The sequence below is a fragment of the Carettochelys insculpta genome, chromosome 2 (assembly GCF_033958435.1).
Source record: "Carettochelys insculpta isolate YL-2023 chromosome 2, ASM3395843v1, whole genome shotgun sequence".
Lineage (NCBI taxonomy): Eukaryota > Metazoa > Chordata > Testudines > Carettochelyidae > Carettochelys > Carettochelys insculpta.
The window spans coordinates 156,133,902-156,159,676 of record NC_134138.1 but is presented as its reverse complement, the minus strand read 5'-3'; the positions used below and the strand labels follow the sequence as shown (position 1 = coordinate 156,159,676).

At 42.8% G+C, this 25,775-nt stretch overlaps 2 protein-coding genes across 2 annotated transcripts; one reads left to right on the top strand and one right to left on the bottom strand.

The window, feature by feature from the left end:
- Positions 1-603: 603 nt before the first annotated feature.
- Positions 604-16,437, bottom strand: NDUFS6 (NADH:ubiquinone oxidoreductase subunit S6). The gene is made up of 4 exons (XM_074987897.1): positions 16,246-16,437; positions 10,909-10,962; positions 4,210-4,332; positions 604-754 (listed from the first exon to the last, which is right to left on the bottom strand). The coding sequence occupies exons 1-4, from the start codon at positions 16,384-16,386 to the stop codon at positions 686-688; spliced, it is 387 nt and encodes a 128-aa protein (XP_074843998.1). The 5' UTR covers positions 16,387-16,437; the 3' UTR covers positions 604-685.
- Positions 16,438-16,912: 475 nt separating this feature from the next.
- On the top strand, positions 16,913-17,227 carry MRPL36 (mitochondrial ribosomal protein L36). The gene has a single exon (XM_074985472.1). The coding sequence runs from the start codon at positions 16,913-16,915 to the stop codon at positions 17,225-17,227; it is 315 nt and encodes a 104-aa protein (XP_074841573.1).
- Positions 17,228-25,775: the final 8,548 nt, after the last annotated feature.

Sequence of the window (25,775 nt, the reverse complement as noted above, 5' to 3'; positions counted from 1 at the left end):
ATGACCAGATTGGCATTTGTACATTAACGTCTTTAAAATTATTCATCCCTCAAAACGGGAGGCTGTCCACACATTCAGATGACAACAAGTCCTGTGGCACCTTATAGAGTAACAGATATTTTGGAGCATAAGCTTTCGTGGGTGAAGACCCGCTTCACCATGAAAGCTTATATTCCAAAATATCGGTTAGTCTATATGGTGCCACAGGACTTCTTGTTATTCTCTAAGATACAGACTAACACGGCTACCTCTCTGATATATTGGGATAATGTACACTATGACACAATGAGGGTGCGATTTCTGTCCATGAATTGAACTCTGCTGGTGCATATTAGAAGTCCTCTAGTATGCCTTACCATAGTAGTGCACACTACATTAAAGAGCACTATGGAAACTTTACTATGCATTAACAGAGTCAACATGGACCAATTAACATGCCACATGTTAATGCACTATGGGGGAAAAAAAAAAAAATTACACACCAAATACCCACAGGGTGCATTATCCACCATGTAGATAAGCCCTTCACTGTTTTCAAACTTTAAGTTATGAAAGCTCCATTCACACAAGATTTTATTTGTGAACAAATAAAAAGACTCTCACTTTGAGCTTTTACATTTTGTTTATTGTTAATATTTTAACACAAATCGTGACAGATTTTTGCCAGGCATGAAGGGATGATTCTTCAGTGGTGATGTTGCTGTTTAAACTGAAGACCACAGTAACCACAGGTTCCAGTTTTTGTTTCTTTATCCTGCCCAAAACAAAAATAAAAGTCTCAATAAAAACACAAGAACTGCCAAGCATTTCATTTACTATTCTAGATTTTAAAAATTGTACATCACTAAATCTATACATTTTTCTCTTCTCCCCAATTCAAATACAGTCAACTTTACATATTTTTACTGTACTATCTACACTAAAAATTGACTAGAAATGGATTTAGGATCATGTCTGACTTCTGTATTATGCCCAGTTTACAAGTTATTGCTGCCTTCCTTTTAAAAATGTCAGGTCTGCAACCTCAAAGTGGAATCTGAAAATTGACCTCTTTTTTCTTCTATTATATCAACAGTAACAGAAATTTCTCAAGCCAAACTGGACACTCTACACCTTTAAAACCTCAAAAGTTGCAAAGTTACCTCCAAAACTAACTGCTGCACACCCATCACTGATTGAAACTTAAACATTATGACTGTGGCCACACTTGGCCAAAACTTCAAAATGGCCATTCAAATAGACATTTTGAAGATTATTAATGAAGCACAATTGAATATTCAGCACCTCATTAGCATTAGGACGCTTCTAGCTACAGCGCTTCAAAAGCGCAGCTTTCGCACGCGCACGGCTCAGCACAGCTACATGGAGATCCTTTTCAAAAGGACCCTGAACATTTCGAAATCCCCTTATTCCCCTCAGCTGAGAGGAATAAGGGGATTTCAAAATGCGTGGAGTCCTCTTGTAAAGGACCCCCGTGTAGCTGCGCTGAGCCGCACACATTCAAAAGCAGCGCTTTCAAAGCACCGCACCCAGAAGCGCGTGAATGCTAATGAGGCGCCAAATATTCAATTCAGCGCCTCTTTAGTATTCTTCGGTTGGCCATTAGCATGACCATTTCTAAGGTTTGGACAAGTGTGACCACAGCCTATATACTAATTATGCAAAATAGTAGAGAGTAACTCTCTTACATTAGGTCTACACTTGGATTTTGGACAACAGCAAAGTTCTACAGTGTAGCTGACAAAGAGAAGGAAAGGTCAGAGGTTGAGTTCTGAGGAACATCCTGAAGGAAAACTTTGGAAGTACCGTAGAAAGTCCAGGCAAATACAGTCTAGATTTGTTATAGAACAATACAGAAAACATTTGTAAAATGGTAGGACTGGAGTGACCTTGAGAGTTCATCTCTAAGTGCAGACTTTTTTTTTTAAAGCCACAGAAATCAAAGGCTCAAAGATGACAGAATTAATTTCTTTACTAAACTCAAACCATAGAACGCATAGCCTGTGGCCACACTATCCCCTTCTTTCAGGGCTGCTATGGTAACGTGGTACTTCGGAATACACTAATGAGGCACTGTGATGAGCATGTTGCACCTCATAAGCATGATGGTGGCCACATGCGCTTTGAAACTCCGTTTCGAAATGCATGCTGCCCATGTAGCCAGGGGCCTTTCAAAATGGCCCCGATTGTGAAAGCCCCTTCTTCCCAGTTGGTTTTGCACAAAACAAAGTGACAGGGACGAGAACTTGTTGCTAAAATACTGCACTGAAGTTTGATCAAAGCATTTTACACAAGATGTTCTAAATATGGGGGGATAAGCTCACAAGAACAAACGAATTTCCTGAAATCTGACAAAATGCAGTCTTATGATATTGGTGTTGCCATCTCAGTGAAAACGCTACTTAGAGTAAAATCAATTAACCAACTGAAAGAAGCTGTGGGATGTTTCCATTAGTAAGCCAGATGACTGAGCCCAAACACACATCACAGGCTGAGCTCAGAACAAGAAGAGACACTGAGTGATGAAATGTAAGTCCTAGATTCTCCCTCTCGCTTCTCTTCCAGCATTAGAGTCAAAAAAGATTCAGATGTATATTCAAATACATACTTATAAACATGATTTGTTACACTGAACTGAACAGTGAGAAACTGTGAAAGCTGTCTTTTCTTCTGTGACATAATTCAGAACTATGAATTCAAACAGGGGTCAGTAACCTTTCTAAGGCGGAATGCTGAATTTTGACCTTTTGGCTCTGTGTATGATCCAAGTGCCGATGATACTTTTTAAAGTCACTAATAGTCCTACTTACAACAGCTTCATTAATAAAGACACAGACTTTACTGGTTAGGTGGTGGTTGGAAGCATTAATTGATCTTCTGTTAAGCCACAGGTGGCATGGCTTTGAGCAAACTCCTGACTGCATGAGGGAGAAGGGGCAGGGCAGAGCTCCTGTCTCATGTGCTGATGAAAATAGACTCGTGTGCCACTCTTGGCACCTGTGCCAGGGGTTGCTGACCCCAGAATTAAAATATCAACACTTCTATCCGATCAGCTCCACATTCACTGAGTCAGTTTTCAGCATGTTCACATTAGTTCAAAGCCACACAATGGGCTGGGAACTAAAATAGCAATTGAGGTGGTAAAAGCATCTCAATCTGTCACACCGAATTCAAGAGAGATATGCCTTATAGACCTGGGATTCCATTATTTTGTTCCATTTATAGAATCACGCACCATTCCATTTTAGACAATAATTGAACCTATGTCTGAGTAATAAATATGGTTATAAACGAAAGCACAGACTGATTCTTCATAAAATGTATGAGGTTTTTCCCAGGTTGGGGGGCGGGGGGGTGTGGAAATCACAGTGATACTGAAATGAAATGAAATAAAAATCAACAATTAAAAGAGTTATTGATGGTCATCTTAATTAGAGACCAAGTAGACAGAGTACTCTGAATCAGGACCATGGTATGCTCTCTGCGTGTGCACAGGACTTAGTATACTGCCAGCAGGCCATCAATAACACCACTCTACTTACATTTTGAGATGGTTCCTCTAAAATGACATGCATTGACAGGGCAGCATCCGTAAAATTATGAACAGCAAAATAGCAAGAAAAAAATTTACACTGCACCTGCTCTCTTTGGACATAAGGGACTTGAGTCTTCAAAAGTGTCAAACCAGAATTTTAAACCAGTAGTTTAAAAAAAAAAACAAAAGATATTTCTAAATTAAAGCATGTTGAAGAAAAAAATTGGAAAAAGAGAATATCATGAATCTGCATATACAGTCAGGACAGGAATGTCCTGATGTTCTTGTTTGTAAGACATTATTTGCTCGTAGCTGATCTTTCCCTTACTCATTTTTCACTGTCTTTGTTTAGTCAGGCCACACCTTCCACTTCTTCTTCCCAGGATCTAATCTAAAACCCGCTGCTGTTAATAGAAAGATCCCTATTAATTTCAATGATTGAATGCGATCCTCATCAGGTCCACTGAACACTTAACTCTTCTGAGCAGAAAACATTACCTTTATATGTTTGGGGCGATATGCACACCTACGATAAATAGAAGCAACAGTCACTCCCTCCTTTGCAGCTCATTGTGCCAAAACTTAAACTCATTCTTTTGACCTACCATAAAAAAATTAATAAAATAAACTATATGTGATACCACACAAAAAAGAGGAGAGTAAAGTTCTGTTACCAAATTTATGTACACTTTAGGATGTCCCAGAGCTCCACCACCACCATCACATGATATCACTCGACTTTCAACCTCAGTCACAGGCTGCTCTGCTATTAAGTCTATTGCAAAGTTCTCGTTCACCTGTGATAACAGAACAAGGGAAAATATTTTTACTGAAATTCATTGCACTAAGGCAGAAATCAGAAGGTCACCATCTTGGTCCCTCAGAAACTAAATTCTGCATATGAATTTTTAAATGTTGCACATATCACCATGGGCGACTAAGGGAACTATGAAGCAAATCTCACCTAATTTTTATCAAATTACAGGTAAATCACCTTGCTTTACTAGAATGATACCAGTTTAAACTTATGTTAAGAAAAAGGCTGTTTTTAGAGAACTCTGAAGTGCACAGACACTTCACAGAATAGATCTGAAACAAACTGCAGATTTTATAAATAGCTTGTATCTACTTAAAATAGATCAAAATGAAGCGAACCATTCAGATAAACTTTAGATCTACTCAACTTCATTAAAATATGGTCTTGTCATAAACCTATCTGTCCCATTACTTATTTTTGATGACATACACTTCTAATTGGAGTGTAAATTCTACTTTTATACAAAAGGAACAAATTCTGTCCTGAAATCTGAACACACCATTCTGACTTTGATAAGTTCAAATGAGCAAATGTAGAATTTACCACAGTTCTTATCTTTATAAACACATGAACTCCTAATGCAGCAAATTAGCTTTAACACCGATCCCAGGGCCCAAATGGGAGAAATCTAGAAAAAAATATTTGGAGGACATCTGTACATGCAAAATATGAACTTTAACATCTGTTAAAGTACAGCTTATTGTACTAACTTTAAAATAGGAACATATGTAGAAATGCTTAAAATTATAGCTAGAAATGTGAAATCTCATTTAATTGGTTTACCCAGTTAACCAATTCAGAAGGGTGGCCACAGCTGGGGAGGCTGCTCCAGCCCAGACTGTCTTGGGGGGAGAGGAGGGCAGTAATAAGAGATAGGTAGCCACTTTAGTCTGTATTCTAACAAAACAAAAACAGCAGTCATGTAGCACTTTAAAGATGAGCTTTTGTGGGACAGACCCACTTCTTCAGATCTACAGAATTTCCAGTCCAGACCCAGATACATAGTACAGAGGTCCAAAAAAAACTGCAATAAAAACTGATAAATCAAGTACATAGGACTGAAGGAGGGTGAGGACTGTTAAGTGTCTTGCTTAGCATCATTACGACCACCAAAGGAAAGGAAGAAGTCCTTGTAATGAGTGAGATAACTGTGGTCTTTATTCATACCAAGTCTTGTGTGTCGAATTTTAGTATGAACACCAGTTCACAAATCTCCCGGCTGTGTCTACACCACAAAAATAACTTTGAAGTTGCTTACTTCGAAGTACAACTTCAAAGTAAGCAACTTTGAAGTAGAGTGTCTACACACATCCTACTTCAAACTTAAGTGGCACTACTGCATTCCTGGGAATGGAGTAAGGACTTCAAAGTTGGGCTCCCTCCTTCAAAGTTAACTTTGAAGTAAGGTAAAAAAAAATGTGTGTAGACTCTCTGCCGGCTACTTCGATGTAGTGCCAAACTTCAAAGCTAGTTCCTAGTGTAGATGCACTCCCTACATAATCTGTTCTTAAAGTCTCTGTTGTAGGATGCATACTCCCAGGTCTTTAACAGAACAGCCCACTCCAGTGAAATGCTCACCGAGCGGCTTATGTGTACTGAGATTCCTAATGTCTGTTCTGCAGCCATTCATTCTTTGGCAAAGTGTTTGCCTGGTTTGTCCAATATACATTGTGAGGGGCATTGCTGGCACATAATGGCATATATAATATTGATCAAGGTACATGGCAATGAGCCCCTGACTTTGTAATTAACATAATTAGGTCTAGTGATGGCCTCCCCAGAATACATATGTGGACAAAGTTGGCAATGGGGTCTGTTGCAAGGAAAAGTTCCAGGATTAGTATTACAAGATCAGCATGGAAAAAATCCATCATGAATCAGGAAATCTGGTAGAGTAAGCAGATGTTATCATCTATATGAAACATCCTACCTAAAAACCTTGGGGAAAAATAAATCATTACAACTACTTCATATCTAATCTTTTCTCTAGATAAGTACATGGAGAATACACCCATCAATGGCTGTGGGTAGGTATGGGGTCCCTTGCATCTGGCTGTCAGAAGCTCGGAATCAATCACCTGTTCTGTTCATTCCTTTGGGGGCATCTGTCATTGGCCAAATGGACCTTTGGTCTGACCTTATACCCATTCTTATGCTCTTGTTCATAGTTCTGAAACACTCAGTGAGAAAATATGGTGCCTTGAAATTTGGGAAAAAGATGGATATGCTCTCCAATTCAGTACTCCAGGAGCAACATGTCCAAGTTACAGAACTTTCAGCCTCTTTGGGATAACTAAAAGCATACATGCTGTACCTCAAGGGCCGTGTCTACACTAGCCCCAAACTTCGAAATGGCCATGTAAATGGCCATTTCGAAGTTTACTAATGAAGTGCTGAAATACATATTCAGTGCTTCATTAGCATGCGGGTGGGCCGCGGCACTTCGAAATTGACACGCCTCGCCACCGCGCGGCTCGTCCTGACAGGGCTCCTTTTCGAAAGGACCCCGCCTACCTCGAAGTCCCCTTATTCCCATGGGAACTTTGAAGTAGGCGGGGTCCCTTCGAAAAGGAGCCCCGTCGGGACGAGCCGTGCGGCGATGAGGAGCGCCAATTTCGAAGTGCTGCGGCTGCCCGCATGCTAATGAAGCGCTGAATATGTATTTCAGCGCTTCATTAGTAAACTTCGAAATGGCCATTTGCATGGCCATTTTGAAGTTTGGGGCTAGTGTAGACACGGCCAAGGAGGCTATTAACAGAAACTGTCAGGTTACTAAAATCCATTTCTTCACTGGTAAAGAAAGATGATGGAAAAAAAGTCAACTCCATTCCTACTGTACCAAAGTATATCCAGTTCTTGACTTGCCCACATCAAAACAAGTATTCTAGGAAATAATGTTAAATTTCTAGCCAGCAATCACAAAACATCACCAGTTTGCTGCTCCTCAGAGGTGGTAGCTCACATCTGAGTAAAATGGTTGCTGCAATGTCAGGCATAGCTCGCACAAAGAAAAAGAAGTCTTCCCCACTCTGCGGTTGGTCAGTCATTCCTTTCCAGCCCAGCTGTATGGTACTGGCCCATTTCACACATACTGTAAGGGAGTTCTGTTCCAAGCGCTACGGTCCACTTTATCATAGGAAAACTGCATAATGAAGTCTGCCAAACCCTTTCAATTCTGCTAGTTGGGAAAGAGTTGCCCTGGTTAAAAAATCTTCCCTTGCAGCATCATCTTGGTTTCTATCTTTGAACAGTCATGTATGCTTCTATTTGAATTCATCAGGCCACAACAGTAACAAACACAGTAAAATACCTCCTCAGCATAAAGAAGCACAGTTACAGTGTTACCTGGGATAGTCCAAGATCTCTGACTTCAAGAAAGCAATGCATATTCTAGAATAGTTCCCGTAGTTAAATCCCCAGGCATGACGGGACGTGTAACTGAGACTGTACAAATACAGTTATGCTGTAAGAGTACTAAACATGAAGGCCCTAGAAAACAGAGATTCTGTATGGATTTGATTTAATTTAACAACTTGTGTTTGCTGAAAGTGTAGCTGGCATGCTTACTACATGCAGTGTAGAAAAACTGGGCTTGAAAGACAGTCTGCCATTTTAGATTCTTCTCTGGGACAGTATTCTGCTACTTATACCAGAAACGTAAATATGAATTCAAGCAAAGAAAAACTGCCTACCATTATAGTATAACATACTTATCTTGAAGATTCAGAAAAATAAAAAGGAAACCACTTACATACGTGTTACTTTACAAAAACAAGGATTTTAAGAAAAACTGTAGTATAGGTAGACTGAGAATATTTTAAATGGTGTCAGATTTCTCCTATTACCCAAAGAACATTTATGTTTCCATTTTCATAGTTAAGATATAGACTGGGAAAGTTAAAAGCTATCCTATTAAGCTATCCTATTAAGCTTGCACCTAATTTTGCTTTTTCTAAGATGTATAAAAAAAAAGGCCCCTAAAACTAAGTTTCTCTTCTCTTAACCTTTAAAAACATTCAGAATGTCAATTTAAAGTTTCTCAGTTTTACCAAAAGGAATTCCAGGGAGTCGGAGGGTTTTTTTGTGAGCTCCAACTCACCAGGCAAGTTTCATACAGACACCACAGTCATGTAATCTTCATAAACTTAAGCAGATCCATCTTAGAACTAGTTAGGTTGTCTGCCCCCACTATTACTAGAAGGCTGTTCTAGAACCACATTCCTCTGTAGTAACACTATAGTTATGTATGATATATTCATTAACTAAGGCTCCACCCTGCAAACTCTCTCACATACAAGGAGTATCACTGATTTCACTGTAGTTACATGATAAGGACCCAATATTCCACAGCAGCATTTCCCAAACTGCACTCTGCAGAACACTGGAGTTCCGTGAAAAAAGTGATGCTAGTAATATTTTCCCATTTAACCTATTATACATGAAATTACATGGTATTATAAGGTATTTGAATAGTATTTAAATTGTAGTTTATTAATATGCATAATGCATTCATAATCGTATAGTTATTACATAGCTTGCACTGAACATTATGTAATCTTGACTATAGCAAATTGTGATCAGTAGTCTGCTACAATGGAGCACTAGAGGACCTGCAGATTACAATGGATGAGAAGCTGGATAAGAGTCAGTGTGCCCCTGTAGCCAAGAAGGCTACCAGTATATTGGGTGCATTAGTAGGGGCATTGCTAGCAGATGTAGGGAAGAAGTGATTATTCTCCTCTGTTTGACACTGGTGAGGGCCATGTGCAGTGTTGCATCTAATTCTGTCCCCCACCCTCACCCCATTAGAAAAAAAAGATGTGGATGCACCGGAGAGAGTCCAGCAGATGGCCACAAAAATGATAAGGGGGCTGGAACCCATGACTTAAGAGGAAAAGGTGAGGGATTTGGGCTTATTTAGACTACAGAAGAGAAGACTGAAGGAGGGATATAATAGCAGCCTTTAACTACCTGATGCAGGGGTTCCAAAGCGGACACAGAGAGCCTGTTCTTATTGGTGACAGAACGAGAAGCAATGGGCTCAAGTTGCAGTGGGGAAGGTCTAGGTTGGATATTAGGAAAAACTATTTCGTGAGAAGAGTGGTGAAGCTCTAGAATGAGTTCCATAGGGAGGTGGTGAAGTCTCCTTCCTTAGAGGTCTTTAAGTCCCATCTTGACATAGTCCTGACTGGGATGATTTAATTGGGATTGGTCCTGCTTCCAGCAGTGGGTTTGACTCCATGCCCTCCTGAGGTCTCTTGCAACCTTATGATTCTTTGATTATTTTTCTATTTGAGACCGCTGCTAGACAGATAAGTACAAAGTAAGCTTCCGCAGAAAGATCCTTCATTATTACAAGGACACTCAAACAGTAATACAGTATCAAAATTCTCTGTGAAATGTGCTTATGCTCCCACTATGTGTTTTTACAGCATCTATCACAATAGGGAGACTTGTCAAATATGTAATCGTTGTCATTATCCCTGAAGGCTTTTATATTAATCTATGAATATAATAGTTTGGCAGAATTTGATTTCCAGTGGGTAGATGGAATAAAATATATTAACTGAAATTTAGTGAACAACATAAAAATTTTTGAAACAGTTGAGGAAATTCTCCAGAGTAATGATATTTGACGGAGGAAGAGTTAGTAGACATTCAAAACTTTGCTACTCATGCTGCTAGATATTACATGGGCAGACTCACTTATTCAAACAGTAAGAGTGGCTTGCTCCTGTTTATCTGAGCTCAGTGGGTTAACAGATGTTCCTGAATAGCTCCTCGGATCAAATTTGAGGAACAGCATATATAAGACAGTCTGACATCAAAACAGAGATGTACACTTCAGCCAGAGACTGGAGGAGCAACTTGTTCAAAGACAGCACAAAGCAGATCTGTCATTATTATTTTTGCAACAAACTTCTAAAAAGTGTGTGTATTAAAAGTTTATTTTGATAAAGTTGAATATCTCGGGCAGGGGTGGACAACATGTGGCCTCGGGAGCCGGCAGCAGTGCCATTTTGAAAGCAGGCTGAGCAGCTCTAAGCCATTTGCAGCTCCAGACACTGCTGTTGCTCACTCCTCCTCCGGCTCCCTGCCCTGCCTCACTGAAAGGGTATAACTCAACTTAATTGGTTTAACAGCCGGCTGGAGGGATGCAGCAGCTAAGCCAACTAAATTGAGTCCTCTTAGTTTCAGCACAGCAGGGCAGAGAGCTACATGCGCTGTATGTGGGCGGAAGAGACTAGGAGGGCTGGGAGGAGTTGCGCAGCCACGCTGAGGAGGAGATGGTGGCCTGACGAAGGCAGCACACAGAGCATCTGTGTGAGGTAAGATAATCCTGACTGTTGGGCTGCCAGGGGATGGTTTGGGGCTGATAGGGGTTAAACCTGCAGGTGGAGGAGCAGTTTGGGGCTATTTTGTGTTTGGCCCCGGAACACGTAAAAAATTGCCATGTGGCCCCTGCTGAGAAAAGATTGGCCACCTCGATCTAAGGAATCTATACGTAAGAAAATTAAAATCATATCCTGAAAAATACAGGCACAGTGTGTTTTACCTCCTTCTGTCGTGAAACAAATCGAACTCTCCTGTAGTCATTTTCTTCATAAACCTGAAATACAAAATAAGGTGCATCTTAATTGCAAAGTAGTTATCATGACTAAGGAACATGAATATTTAACCTACAATAAAAAAAAATCTTCTGGTGGTTCAAAACAGAAGTGAAATTGGCCGTCTTCTGAAAGCAGCAAATGCCATGTGCTTTAGTCGGAATGAACAGAACAAGCACTCATTGTCATCCATTTTCATTAAGAGAGGCTAGGGCTACCAAGAACATGGTGGTGTATCCCTTACCATCTTAGATAAAAACATAGATCTGTCATCTTAAGGTTTTTTTTTTTTTAACTCCATTATACCATGGGCCTTCACAGCGTACCCCTGGAAATGAGTTCCACTGGTTGTCAGAGCACTCGAGGAAAAATATTTTTTTCCCCGTTTTAAAATGTGCTGCTATTCATTCAGTAACCCCTGTTTCTCATGTTATATGAAGGAGTAAAAAAAAAAACACTTTTTCACTTTCTCCACACCAGTCATGATTTAACACACATCTTCATCTCCTTTTAGTCATCTCTTTTCCAAACTGAAAAATATAAGTCCTTTTAATCTTTCCTCATGTGGATGCTGTTCCATACAATTATTCATTTTTGCTGCCTATTTCTTCTTTCAAATGGAATAGCAAGAACTACATGTAGTAGTCACACTGTTGCAGTACCGTGGACTTATAAATCAGCATTATATTTTCTCTTACTTAGATACCTACACAGATACAAATTTTGTACCTGCACCCAATCCACAAACGCTATCTTTTTCAGGAGAAGTAACAAGTAGTTCAGACGTCACTGCTTTGTACGTATAATTGGGATTATGTTTTCTAAAGTGCATTACTTTGCATTTATCAATATTGAATTACATCTGCCATTTTGTTGCTCAGTCACCAAGCCACGTTGCCAACTGTGTCCACATATCTATTCTGGAGATAACATCAGTGGACCTAATCACGTTAATTACATAATCAGGGGCACGTTCTCCTGTTCCTCAACTACGTCATATATACCATCATGTGCCAGCAATGCCCACACACTATGTATACTGGGCAAACCTCAAACGCTCTTTGCCAGAGAACAAATGGACACAGAGCAGACATCAAACTTCAAACCAACTACACAAACCTGTCAGCCGGCACTTTAATGGAATGGGCCATTCTGTTAAAGACCTGAGAGTCTGTGTTCTGGAGAAAAGAGACTTTAACAACCATCTACAGAGAGACTATTCAGAACTAACATTCATATTCAAATTTGACACATTAGCACGTGGTTTGAACAGGGACAGCAATTACCTGACACTTTATAAGGACTCTTACACATACTTTGATTAGTAACAGAGAGGGAGCCGTGCTAGTCTATACACCATCAAAACAAAAAGCAGTCAAGTAGTACTTTAAAGATTAGCAAAATAGTTTATTAGGTGAGAGCTTTCGTGGGACAGACCCACTTCTTCAGACCAACAGAATTATCTGTCTGAAGAAGTGGGTCTGTCCCACGAAAGCTCTCACCTAATAAACTATTTTGCTAATCTTTAAAGTACTACTCGACTGCTTTTTGTTTACATACTTTGATGTTTGACCTAACACTTAACATCTCTACCCCTCACCCCCCATCTTTCTGCTCTTCTTTTTGATTTGCCAACCTAGATAACAATTTTTGGACCTCTGTGCTTCATATATTGAGCCTATTCTGGTAAGGCTATAGATCTGAAGAAGGGGTTTGTCCCATGAAAGCTCATCACCTAATAAATTATTTTGTTAGTCTTTAAAGTGCTACATGACTGCTCTTTTTGTTTTCACCCAGTTTTGTGAGATCCTTTTGTAAATCTTTGGCGTCTGCTTTGGACTTAACTGTATTGAGTAGTTTTGTCTAATCTGCAAATTGTCCCTTTTTCAGATTATTCATGAATGTATTAAACAGCATCAGTCCCAGTACAGATTTCTAGGCAACATCACTATTTCTCTCCACTGTTAAAACTGAACATTTATTCCTACCAATGGTCTCTTATCTTTTAACCAGTTATTATTCCATGAGAGGACCTACCCTCTTATCCCATGACAGCTTACACTGCATTTAAGAGCATTTGTTGAGAGATCTCTCTAAGGTTTTTTAAAGTCCTAGTACACTATAGCTACTGAGTTACCAATGTTCCCTGTAAGCTACACACTTGGGCGGGCAGCCAGCCTCCAAACAGGCTCCTCAGGTGCCACCCAACTAATTAGGAGATTGCCCAAAACACCCACAGTATGTGTTTATATTAATGGTCCACATCCATGCATATCCAGATGCACATAAAATTTATTCCACCCATGGATGGAAAAAATAGAGGGAACCTTGTGGATCATCCTTGTCCACATTTGTTAACCTCCCCTCAAAAAATTCATTAGATAAGTGAGGTACAATTTCCACTGACAAAAGCCAGTTTGACTCTTCCCCAACATATGCTGAACTGCGTCTCTGATAATTCTGTTTTACACTATAACATCAACCAATTTACCTGGTACTGAAGTTATACTTTCTGACCTGTAATTGCCAGAATTAGCTATCCTCTGCTCATTTGGTACAGAAGCTAATTTAAATGGTAAATTACATACCACAGTTAGTAGTTCAGCAATTTCATACCTGAATTCATTCAGGTTGCTCCCGCATAGCCCATCAATTAGGTGTCCCCCGCAGCCCAGACATTGGAACCCCAAATATCCCACAGCTCAGCCAGACAGCCCCTCTATCCAGCCACTTGCATGAACCCCGGTATCCACCAGACCACAGCTTTGCCCTCCCCATGCAGACACTTGCAGTCCATCCCCACCAGAACGCAGCTGCACCTCCTATCCCCTGCAAGAGCTCAGCCATGGGGTACCCCCAGGCCAAACAACCACACCCCTTGCTTCCACAGCCAACCTCTCTCATAGAACTGGAAGGGACCTTCAGAGGTCATCGAGTCCAGGCCCCTGAACTCACAGCAGGAACTATCATCATCATCCCTGATGGATTTTTTTCTTCTTTTACAGTCACTTGCACCCATTAGAGCCCAGCTGTGGGGCCTCCTCAGCCATGCATTCCCAGCCACCCAGAGCCCAGCTGCAGTGACTTCACCCCCCCCCACCCCTCAGAGCCCAGTGTCCGTAGGGAGAAATAGCCTCATGAGGAGTCTCAGCCCTGCGTAGTTTCCTGCATGCTGTCTTCTTCATTGAGAACATATGAGGAAATGCAGCTGCTGAGAACCCTCCAGTTCTTCCTGCCCTCCTGCCTTTACCCTCCCCCCACTGGTAATGCCTTGTATTTATGAGCTGGGCTCTACCAGGTTCAGCAGCCTCTAACAGTTACCAGCAGCTCTACAGCTCTTTTCTGCAGAGGAAAAAGGAAAGTCTGTACACACTTGAATTTCTGTGCATTTGCAGTAGTCCAGAATTCCCACCCCAGGAATATACTGGCAGTAACAAGGAGATTGAGGAGAGCCCTTGTGTGAAAATGAGGTTTAGTGGGGGGTGGGGTAGGGAGGAGACACAGTAGGACGAATGGGAAGAAGGCCCAGGTGTGAAGATTGGAGAAGGGACTTGAGGCTGGACTATGATAGCCTTGGCAGCAAAACTGTGTATCTGAGGACATATCCATCTCTCTCTCTCTCTCTCTCTCTGCAAAAGATGGGTGCCAGCGATTTTCCTCCTCACACTGCACCCCAGTAACTTTACAGGTTTACTTAATGGCAAGAGGCTGATGCAGCTAAGAGAAAAATAGACTAACAAAATGAAGTTTTTAAACAGTTTTTCAAACGTTATTGTTCCAAAGTAAAAAAAAAAAAATCCAGCTTTCAAAGTATGTTTTTACAAAACATAACTTGGATGAGGAGGTGATTGGGGGGTGGGAGCCATTCAAGTGCAATTCCACTGTCTGATCTGAATACGGCTCATGATCACGTTAATTAAGCATTTATGTTCTGGGCCCAAAAACCCAAGCAACCCTATCTCACAAAAATAAACCAATTCTAAGAGTATTCCAGGTATAATAATGCTAGCCTAGTTTGTTCTCTGAGAACTGAGTGGTGGTCTCAATCAAGAGTAATGTCAAATATCTTATTTTGGGTTTGAATAAATACTTCCATCTCCATCCCAGCAGTGCCAGATTAATGTGGTAGCAATGGTGTAGTTGTCTCTGGCCCATACTTGGAAGGGGCCCATAACAATTTTAGGGAGACCCACGAAAGGTTAATTCAGTCCTGCCCTGCTCACCCTCCAACCAATATTTCACTCTCCCTAGGAGTGTTCCCATTCATCCCTTCTCCTGTTTTCACCTCAAAATCTGCTCCCCCCAACCCATCCTCTTCAAAAAAATCCAGCTGGGGATCTTCAGATAAGACTGCACTTTATTATTATTATTATATACAGATATATACACATCTCTCATTGAACTGGGAAGGACCTCAAGAGGTCATTGAGTCCAGTTCCCTGACCTCTTGGCAGGGCCAACCACCATTTGTCAGATTACAAAAAATCTATTTGTCCCAGAACTCTAAACAGCCTCTTCAATGACTGAGCTCACAACCCTGGGTTTGCAGGGCCAATGCTCAAACCACTGAGCTATACCTCCCCATATAGCATCCCAAATCAAATACTGGTAAAAGTTATTTTTATCTTTGACTGTGACACTTCTCAGGATGGTAACCACAGAAAGGAAGCAATTACTATTAGGGAAGAACTATAGCGAACAGTGGAGACGAGCTGTAAAGGGACAGACTGTTGTCTCAGCTACCAATTCACAGCGAAATTAGTACTACGTGCCTGGAGAAAAAGTAAGGGAGCGACAGGACGGGGACCCAGCGCCAACAAAATACTGTAAGAGACTTTAAAGACCACGACAGTGAGGGGGGGAAAAAAAGACAACCGCAGCTAGCAAAGTCCAGGCAGCGGCGGCAGCAGCAGCAGCAGCAGAGGAGCCGGCTAGAGCAGACTACACACAGCTTCCTGAGAACAGCCAGCCTTAGCGCACATACAAGTACAAACACGACCGCCACGGAGACTGGCCTGAGTGAATACCCACGAAAACCGTAAACACAAACCGCTCTGAACCCGCCGCCTAAGGACGCAGCAGCGCCCTGACCCGACCGGGGAGTCCAGCTAGCCGAACGCTCCCGCCTCAAGCGGCGAACGGGGCCGCGGACCGACACGGCAACAGCTGCCGCCCCGGACAAGCCCTGAGGACACAGAAGACAGGAAAGCAGCTCCGGGGGTCTGCGCCACGTCCCTCCAGGCCACGCACCGAGCCCGCTAACGCAGCAGCCACAGCAACGTTACCTGCCCGGTGTGTGTCACCTTCTCTCCGGTCGGGGACACGCACACACCGTAGCCCCTCTGGGGGGTCGCGACAACCCCTGGGAGCGGAGCGAGGCGCCTTAGCAACCACAAGCCACGGAAGGTCGACCAAGGCGCCGCCATTTTGGCTCAATCACGTGATCGAGCAACCTGGTGACGCTGTACATGCGCAACACCCACTACCCCCTCCTCAGGTGCACGTGATACCCGTCGGGAGACGTTCGCCCCCACTTTGCTTGGGTGGCGTAGGACTGCGCAGCCGCGGACTCGCTTTGGGAGGGAGGCCCGCGGGGCCGGATCCGAGCATGTGGCGGTAACGCCCTCCTCACGTGACCGAGCTCGCGCCGTACTCTGCGCTAGCCGCCATCTTTGGCAGATCCCGCTCCCCGCTGCAGGAGCGGTGGTGTCGGTGCTGGGGTGAAGGTCAGTGGCTCGGCCGGGGCGGGGGCTGCCGAGTCCCCAAAGCGAACGGGTCGCGCCCCGCTCGATCCTGGCTCTCGCTGGGGCGGGACACACGGGGTCTGGTTAGGTCCGCGGGCGGCCGGGCGGGGAGCTGCGCTGAGGCCGGCCTGAGGGGTGGGCGCAGGGAGGCTGCGGAGCTGCGTGGTGAAAGGTCCCTTACGCGTCTCTTCTGCCGCAGGGCGCCAGCATGGCGGCGCTGCTCGCGAGGACCCTGCTGGCCGCCGCCGCAGCCCCGCTCTTGCACCTGCGGCGCGGCGCTGCCCCCCGCCTGCCCTTCTCTCTGGGCTTCGGACACTTCCTAGCGACCGCGCCGCTGAAGCGCAGCCCGGCCGGCCCCGCGCTGCTCGCCCCCAGCCAGCTTCCCGTGGTACAGACCGTCATGGGGATCAAATCCAGAGGTGTCATCAAAAGGCGCTGTAAGGACTGCTTTGTCGTTCGCAGGCGCGGGCGGCTGTACGTGTACTGTAAAACTCACCCCCGGCACAAGCAGCGCCTGTTCTAACTTTTATTTGCCAAAGGCAAACAGAACGCCTCTTCTCTGCGAATGTCTCTCCAAAACCGAGCAAGCCGCTGAAGGAGAGTTGGAAACCACGCTCAGAGCGGTTGGGTGTGCTACCCGAGCACATGTGAATGGCTCCTGAGCTGGGGACTTTCATTTCTCACTGGCCGGAAGATTGATTCATGTGTTTCCATAGCAGCAGTGGCTCTGATCAGAGAAAGTGGTGTAAATCACTGTCATATTAACTGAACTACAAAAAATAAATCATCTTTAGAACTAATTTTGCTTTGAGTTCCTGGTATTTTTAATTCTCATTTTTGATTTGTTTCCTGTTGTAACACATTTAGGCTCAGTAATAAAATGGGAGGAAAAACCCTTCAAATAATAATGGGTTTGTACTTTCTGTAGTAAGTGTCGTCATCATTAAAGTACTTGTAAAAATGTAATTTTTCTGCCACTTAAGGGAATGTAGGATACTGGACCGAAGTTTCCATAAGAATGGCCATTACTAGGTCAGACCAAAGGTCCATCTAGCCTAGCATTCTGTCTGCCAACAGTAGCCAGTGCCAGGTGCCCCAAAGGGGGTGAACCGAAGATAGCGATCAAGTGACTTGTCTCCTGCCATCTGTCTCCATCCTCTGACAAATGGAGGCCAGGGACATCATTCCTACCCCCTGGAGTTTTGGGAATACGCTGAAGTTCTGAGGAACATAATGTTAGTTACAGTTAGAATAATAAAATAATTATAGTAATTTGAAGTGGTATAGCTTATAGTAGTTCAATAACTTACAAATTTGCAACAGCTTGTTACAGTTGGATCATAAATGCCATCAAAAGCCTAATATGAATAAAATGTCTACATAGTGTTTTGTTTGTGTGATTGTCAGTTCTTAATAACTATAAGTCCAGTATATGCATAGTACTGTCAATAACTGTCAGATGTTTGAGTTATTTTTGCTAAATACATTTAAAAATAACCCATAGTGTAAAGATATGTGCTTTGGAGATGGGGCAGCGTTCTATGACTTTAATATTGTTAGTGCAGTAAAACTTCCATATATCAAAAAGGTCAAGTTTATGTATGAGTATGCAAATCTTCACCCACCAAAATTGCTCACCTCTTAGTCTAGCAAATTCTCTATTTTCCTAACAGCTACTAATGGGCTCTCTCTTCTAAAATTCTGAATTATGTATTCGTCTGTAGAATGAATGGGCTTTATATTAATATGCGTATTTACATCTTTTTATGATAATGTGATGCCTTTATATACAGTGTGTGAGAAAACCGGCCCTGCTCACTTTTCAAGTTTTTTAATCCTTTTTGTTATAAAAGGGATGCTTGTGACTGACAGTAGTGTTTACAGCAGTATTTGGAAATCTGGCAGCACTGATTACTTTTGCATCCAGGGTGTGGCTTTTCTTGGTTGCCTAGAAATCTGTTCAAATATATCTTAGTTATAAGATGAAAATTACAATTTTTTAGCTGGCTTCACAAAAGCCTTTTTTTGTATTCCTAAAAAGATCTTAAAAGGCTTTTTTTTCCTCCTTTTTAATGGAAGTTATTTTAGTGCCTTGTAAGTAGGCCATACCACATTCAGGACCATGTCTGCTTTTACCTTGTACTGAACCAATTTCATGGGGGATATCAGAGTTTCTCCATCTGGGGGTCCAGACTCAAAAGGATGATGGAGGGGGCTACTGGATTTTTTTAAAGGGGACTTTGGTATTGCCTCACTTTGCTCTGCCTTTAGAGCTGTGCAAATTAGCTGTAGTGGCAGTGCCCTGCCAACAGCAATTCAGAAATGGTGGCAATTCTATAGCATGTTAATCCATCTGTGCTGGTGGTGGCAGCTCTCCTTTCAGAGCTGGGTTCCTGATTTGCAGCCATCATACTCCAACTGCCCAGCACTAAAGTGGGGAATCAGCACGGCTGCTTGGGGCAGTGTAGAAGTGTAGCAGTATCTTCTCCCCAACCCCCTCTTAGTGTTCCTCTAATTTTTTTTTCATCCATGGGCAGAATACATTTTATGTGTGCCACCAATAGAAACACATGCTGCCAACCGTGAGCACTCTGCTAGTCAGCTGGGTGACACCTGAATCTCTCCTGGGAGACTGCCCAAGGGCTTGGCTTACAGGGTACACTGCCCTTAATAATAATGTTGATACTTCTCTCAACCCTTTTTTTGCGTGGGACCCCTACAGTTATAGCACCATGAAATTTAACATTTAAATAGTTCAAATAATGACACTTCTTAAAACCCTGTGACCACGAAATTGACGAAAATGAGCTGTCACCTTCTTTTTTGTTCATCCCAAACGAAGGTGTCAGTGCAGGGCGCTGGAAAGTTTGCTCCAAAAATATCCTCGCCATCACCACCCACCCTAGCTGCCTGCAGTGTGCTAGAATGTTCTCATTTTAACCTCCTGTACACCACACTAACCCACCTTCCCTGGAACTGAGGAGTGCACTTGAATATTGGGGATGCTCAGTATTGGATCTGTGGAGAAATCTGTCCTGGTGGAGCCCCAATGTCACTGCCACCCTGGTATCCGCACATTTGAGACCCTACATGTACTCCTTGGGTTCCTTGTTCCCTTTCTTGGTCTCTTAGGTCACTAGGCTCCCCTGCCACCACAGCACTCAGGGGCCCTGCTGCTGTTGTGCTTCACCTTGGGCTGGTGACCCGTTGTGTAGAGCCCATATAGGAAGCAGGGATTGGGATGATGTGGTTGGCGGAGGAGGAAAGCTGGGGAGGCATGCTAAAATACAAGCTTGCCCAGCCCTAACTCGCAGCATCAATATCCTCAACTGAAGTGCAATCTACTCATCAGACCTGCCTGACAGTAAGAGATCCTCTTTGTTTTCTGCTGCCTGACTCCTTGACTGCAGCCAGCTCCAATATTTATTCATCAATTGATACAGACTGCTTTGAAGTATTAAACACTACACAGGATATTCAGAGTCATGTCAAATTATGTTAATTTCAAAAAGTACCTTGTCTAGATGGACTTCTTGTTTCAGGTTTTGCTTCATAACTATAACAAATAGAGGCTGTAAGTAATTTTCAAGTGAAAGCTGAGATTCTGGAGCAGAAGATAGCTTGCAAGTGGTGTCTCATACCATTCCAGTTCAAGTTCTGGGCATGTCAGTGTCCTTATCAATGATCAGATCATTATCATAACGTGGAATGATGCTATCTGCAATGAGAATGTTGTCACTGGAACTCACAAAGTAGAGACAAATGACTACACTACAAAAGTCATCCTGGTCCATGTAGGGCCATGTTAATGGTTAACTGGTCAGTCTCAGTCTAAACACATGGGGCTTCCTGTTAGAGTTAACTGGTAGGGGCTGGAGCAGCCACTATCCATTGTGAGGAGGGCATTACTTCAGCCCCACTGGGTCTGCTCTGGACATGCGCACTCCAGAGCAGCCCTGGGAGCACCACAGGTGGGGGATGCTCCAGCCCAATTACCAGGGCTGTGGGGTGAGCTCACCCCATTTAATCAGTTAACTGGTTAAACTTAACATTTAACTGGATAACTAATTAAGTGGGATTTTACATCCCAAACTCCTAAGCAAATCAGTAACTGATGGTGCTCTACAATGCTCTTTTGAACCCAGTCCGTAATGTTTTGGCCTATAAAACAGATTAAGAACTTGAAGATGGAATCTTGTCATGCTTATGTGAAAAACTTTAACAGTCAAAGGGTTGTATCTAGGCTTGTAAATGAAAGGTCAATAGAAATAGTTTCAGAGAAGGACATTGATATGGGAGTGTTTTACGTGAGGCTGTGTAATGGGACATCTGTAGTCTAATTTCAAGGTGACAAAATTATGGCAAAGTCTGCTATCACAGTCACATTGCCAGGCACAATAAAACACGATCTTGACTATAAATACTGCCAATGCAATCCAGAAGTAGCCTAGGCTTTTAACAACACACCCAAATTTCACACCTACATTACAAATGATGGTCACATTTCTGCAGTCAGGCATGCTTTTGCCAAATCTTTCAACTGTTTTCCAAACCCTGTTTTGTGTGTATTGGAGCTGGATGAAATGTTTTGGAGAATAGTTTATTCACTGGAAGATGCAGTTTCAGTCAATCCAAAACTATCTGCAAATTTGTGTTGAGTACACTGAACTGACTGAAATCTTTTGGTACTGTCAAAACTAAATGTTTTGTTTTTTGTGTTGATAAAAACCTCAATAATTTTCGTTTCAATTTTTGGCAGTTTGCCAAAAGTAAAGAAGGGCTAGATTTACAGAATAAGGGGATAGGGGCCTTCCTCGTTGCCTATAGTCTGGTGTTTGGGGCACTCACGCTGTATATGAAAAACCCAGGATCAATTTCCTCTCTGATTTATGTAGAAGAGGAATTTGGATTAGGGTCCTGCAGCTCCTGCATGCCATAGCAGGTGGTTTCTGCAGTTCCCAGGTGCCCTGCAGCTCACATGAGCCAGCCCAAAAGCTCCCAAGCTGTAAGTTATGATGTACAGCAGGGGGCTTCCACAGCTTCTCATCACTGCAGTTAGTGGGGGGAGCATATATTCCCAAGCCATCTCAGATGCCTCAGGGATACCAGAGCTAATGGAACCATGATTGTTGAATCCCCCCATTTTGTTGTAGTTTGTTTCTTTGTTTTTTAAACAAAAGGCGAAGACAGGCCCCAGGCTTCCAGGAATTTTTGTTTACTGCCTGTGACATGACCCTAACTTTTTAGTAAAATTACTTGTGACAAAATCTTAGCCTTACTCATTATAGCTACGTCTACACGTGAAGCCTACATCGAAGTAGCTTATTTCGATGTAGCGACATTGAAATAGGCTATTTCGAAGAATAACGTCTACACGTCCTCCAGGGCTGGCAACCTCGACGTTCAACATTGACGTTGCGCAGCACCACATCGAAATAGGCACTGTGAGGGAACGTCTACACACCAAAGTAGCACACATCGAAATAAGGGTGCCAGCCACAGCTGCAGACAGAGTCACAGGGCGGACACAACAGCAAGCCGCTCCCTTAAAGGGCCCCTCCCGGACACAGTTGCACTAAACAACACACGATCCACAGAGCTGACAACTGGTTGCAGACCCTGTGCATGCAGCATGGATCCCTAGCTACAACAGCAGCAGCCAGAAGCCCTGGGCTAAGGGCTGCTGCACACGGTGACCATAGAGCCCCACAGGGGCTGGAGAGAGAGTGTCTCTCAACCCCTCAGCTGATGGCCACCATGGCGGACTCCGCTATTTCGATGATACGGGACGCGGATCGTCTACACGTGCCCTACTTCGACGTTCAACTTTGAAGTAGGGCGCTATTCCCATCCCCTCATGGGGTTAGCGGCTTCGACGTCTCACTGCCTAACGTCGATGTTAACATCTAAATAGCGCCCAACGTGTAGCCGTGACAGGCGCTATTTCGAAGTTAGTGCCGCTACTTTGAAGTAGCGTGCACGTGTAGACACGGCTTATCAGTGGTATTAAAGTCTATTCCTAGAAGGCAAGCAACTAACACAACCAGTGGAGTTTTTGCCCTAAACACAACCAATTTATGCATCTGTAGTATTGCCAACAAGAGTTCGAAGTCCAAAGATGAATTTAGAAACATTAAACTGTTTAAAAAAAAACTATATTTTGGATTCTTTTTCTGGTATCTGAGGCTTTGCAGGGGCTATAAACCCTTTTTGTTAAAATGGAAGCTTAGAAGCTCACATCTTGTTCAGCAATTAGTGACCTTAGTGTCTTTCTAGGAACTGCAGAGTAATACAATGAATGTTTTTCTTGTTTAAATTATTAGATGTATAAAAGGCCTTGTCTTCACTATGCAAAAATGTGCGCTTTTAACAAATATTAGCTAATACATATTAAAATCCTAGGGAAGACAAGCCCAGTTGTAGTTTTTAATGTGTTAGCTCATTGCTGTAAATTCCGGGCTCCTTCTAGTGTAGACTCACTGCCAGCTAATGCATGTTAAAGGATGAATTAGTGTCACTATGCGAAGGTTCTAATGTGGGGAGTATATCATACTGCTGGTAAAATGTTTGGCATAACCAACCAAAACTGACTGTCGTACAGTTGACATAAACATGCATGAATTTAAGACACAAATTATTACTGTTTCAGATAAAATATTGTACCATAAACTATTTAATTTTAAAGAGCTTTTTTAATTTCAATTATATGCTAATGACCTGCTCCAGTAGTCACTGAAGTCAATGGGAAGAATCCTATACACTTCGGTAGATACCTTAAGGACCATACCTGATCTCTTCCTTCTGACCTCACAGAGGTAGGAGGACTTCAACCGAGCATGTGCACTCTCTGCAGTCCTGCAGGGTAAGTAATCTGTAGTAGCTGTCTCCACAGCTTGTGTCTCCAGATGCATGAGGAGCTGCGATGTGCCAGGTATAACTAGTGACTCCTGACTGTGCAGACTCACTGATCAAAACACATGGTGGGTGGGGGCTACAACTGTGGGCTAAAAGTTGGGATTTGCTTCCTTATCATGATCCCTTCCTGAATTTGCAGAAACAGTGTCTGGGGCCAGGATTTAGCCCCAGGTAAAAGATAATTCTGACAACAGTACACAAATAAACATGAATTTCCCAGCTGGAATAAAAGTAAATTATTTACTTTGTAGGATACTTTGTGAACATTTACTTTATTAATAATAATTTATCAATTTTTAATACATTCTTTACATTTTTTCTGTGTGTGTATTCAAGATTTGACCAGAGTCACCAATCTTCTTTTTTTAATAAAGCAGCATAAAACAGAATTTATTTACATAATGCAATGATCCATGAAGGTTACCATAACATCAAGGGACCATATTAACCGCTTGAATGGAATTCATTAGAAATTAACTACCACTTAAATTAATTTTCCCACATTCAGTAGGCTATAATGACGGAAAAAGGAACCGTCCATCAGCATGTACTGACAGGAAAGCTGTCACTGCTTTTATTTATCGATGAATACATTAGCCCATGAAGCAGCTTTTCTATACCAAATTCTAAGCCCCTTTACTCATAAACAGCTTCTTCTGATGACTTTTCTATTAATATGTAATCCAGCTTCAGTTAGACAAGAACTTATCCTGCCTTAACACACTCACTAGTAGCTAAATGTTGAGACCTTTATCATTACTCACCTCCACTCTCCACCACTGCAACCTTCACCAATATCATAATGTGGTTAATTTTCAGGGATTGATATTGGTATCAGAAGCCTTAATGCTAAACACAATAGCATTTTGATAACTTTGTTCAATATACTCGATTGGTTTAGCCAATAAAATAGTGACAAAGAATTATGTTCAGTTCAGTTCAGGTAGATTCACAAAAGGGCTTAAGCATCTAACTCTTATCTGAGGCACCTGCATCTTAGAATCAGATCTCACTGGGGTACACGAAGCCCTGTTGAGCTGCCCCAAACCATGTTGGTATCTAAACTTACTAAGTAGCTAAATTTTTGCAGTAAAAGTTCCCTACAGGTCTATGTTTCTGTGTCAGAGCATATGCACTGCAGCTCCACACCAGATGTCTGGATGCCTGAGCCCCAGAGCAATTCATGAACTGGGGAAAGCTAGATGCGTTGTGTCCAACTTACCGTGGGACCCAAGCTGGTAAGAGTGCTGAGGGTTTGCCTACATGACTGGGCCACTATAGGTGAGCTTTGTTGCTGGGGAGCTGGGGAGGAGGAGGAGATCCCTTGTAACTTTTAGGTTAAATGGCTAGGATACTTGGGATGGGATGTCTCAAGTCATCCCTCCTCCACCTGCAGGGGTAAGGGGATCTGAGTAGCTGTTTCTCAGATTAGACCGTTAGGCTCTGAACTCCAAGATATTCTGAGGTGGAGGTTCCCTGAGTCTCTCGTGTTGAAACTGTTCCACAGTGTATGTATAACATAAAATTCATTAGTGTCAGGGGACTGGACCCTGCATCTCCTACACAAGTGCTTTAACCACGAGGCTAATATAAAGTCTGCCTGTCAAATGAGTAAATCTATAGTGAACCTATCCAGCTGCAACGAACTGCTGTTACACCCCTGAGGGAGGAGGATATGATTCTATCATGGGGAGGACACTGGCAGCAGGTTACTTCTTGTAGCAGACTGTTCCACACCTACTCCCAACCCATTCCCCTTCCTGATAGTAGAACAGTTATGCTTCCCTGGCAACAAGCGATGAGGAATCACCCCTGAAGATAGAGGAGAAGAAGCCATGTACCCCCAAGGCTGGGAGGTTTATAGCCACCACTCCTGGGAAAAAAGGTAGGGTAGTGGTGATGGGAGACTCCCTTCTGAGGGGGATGGAGGCACCCATTCATTGCCCTGACATGACATCCCAGGAGGTATGCTGCCTGCCGGGGCACATATTTGAGTTGTTATGGAGGGATTGCCAAGGATCATCTGGACTTCAGCAACCCCAAGCTATTCATGTATGAGGATACTAATGATAAGGTGAGGTACGTCCCTGAGCAGAGCAGAGCAGCATCTTTCATTCTTGCACATCCTCAGAAGCTGCCTGTGTGGCCTTTTATGC

Excerpts from the sequence above, each read along its gene's own strand:
- NDUFS6 (XM_074987897.1), bottom strand. The coding sequence starts at position 16,386 with ATGGCGGCGCCTTGGTCGACCTTCCGTGGCTTGTGGTTGCTAAGGCGC. Across the intron at positions 10,963-16,245 it reads AGGTGACACACACCGGGCAG|GTTTATGAAGAAAATGACTA; the intron begins GTAACGTTGCTG and ends TTTGTATTTCAG. Across the intron at positions 755-4,209 it reads CTAAAGTGTACATAAATTTG|GATAAAGAAACAAAAACTGG; the intron begins GTAACAGAACTT and ends TGTTTTGGGCAG.
- MRPL36 (XM_074985472.1), top strand. The coding sequence starts at position 16,913 with ATGGCGGCGCTGCTCGCGAGGACCCTGCTGGCCGCCGCCGCAGCCCCG.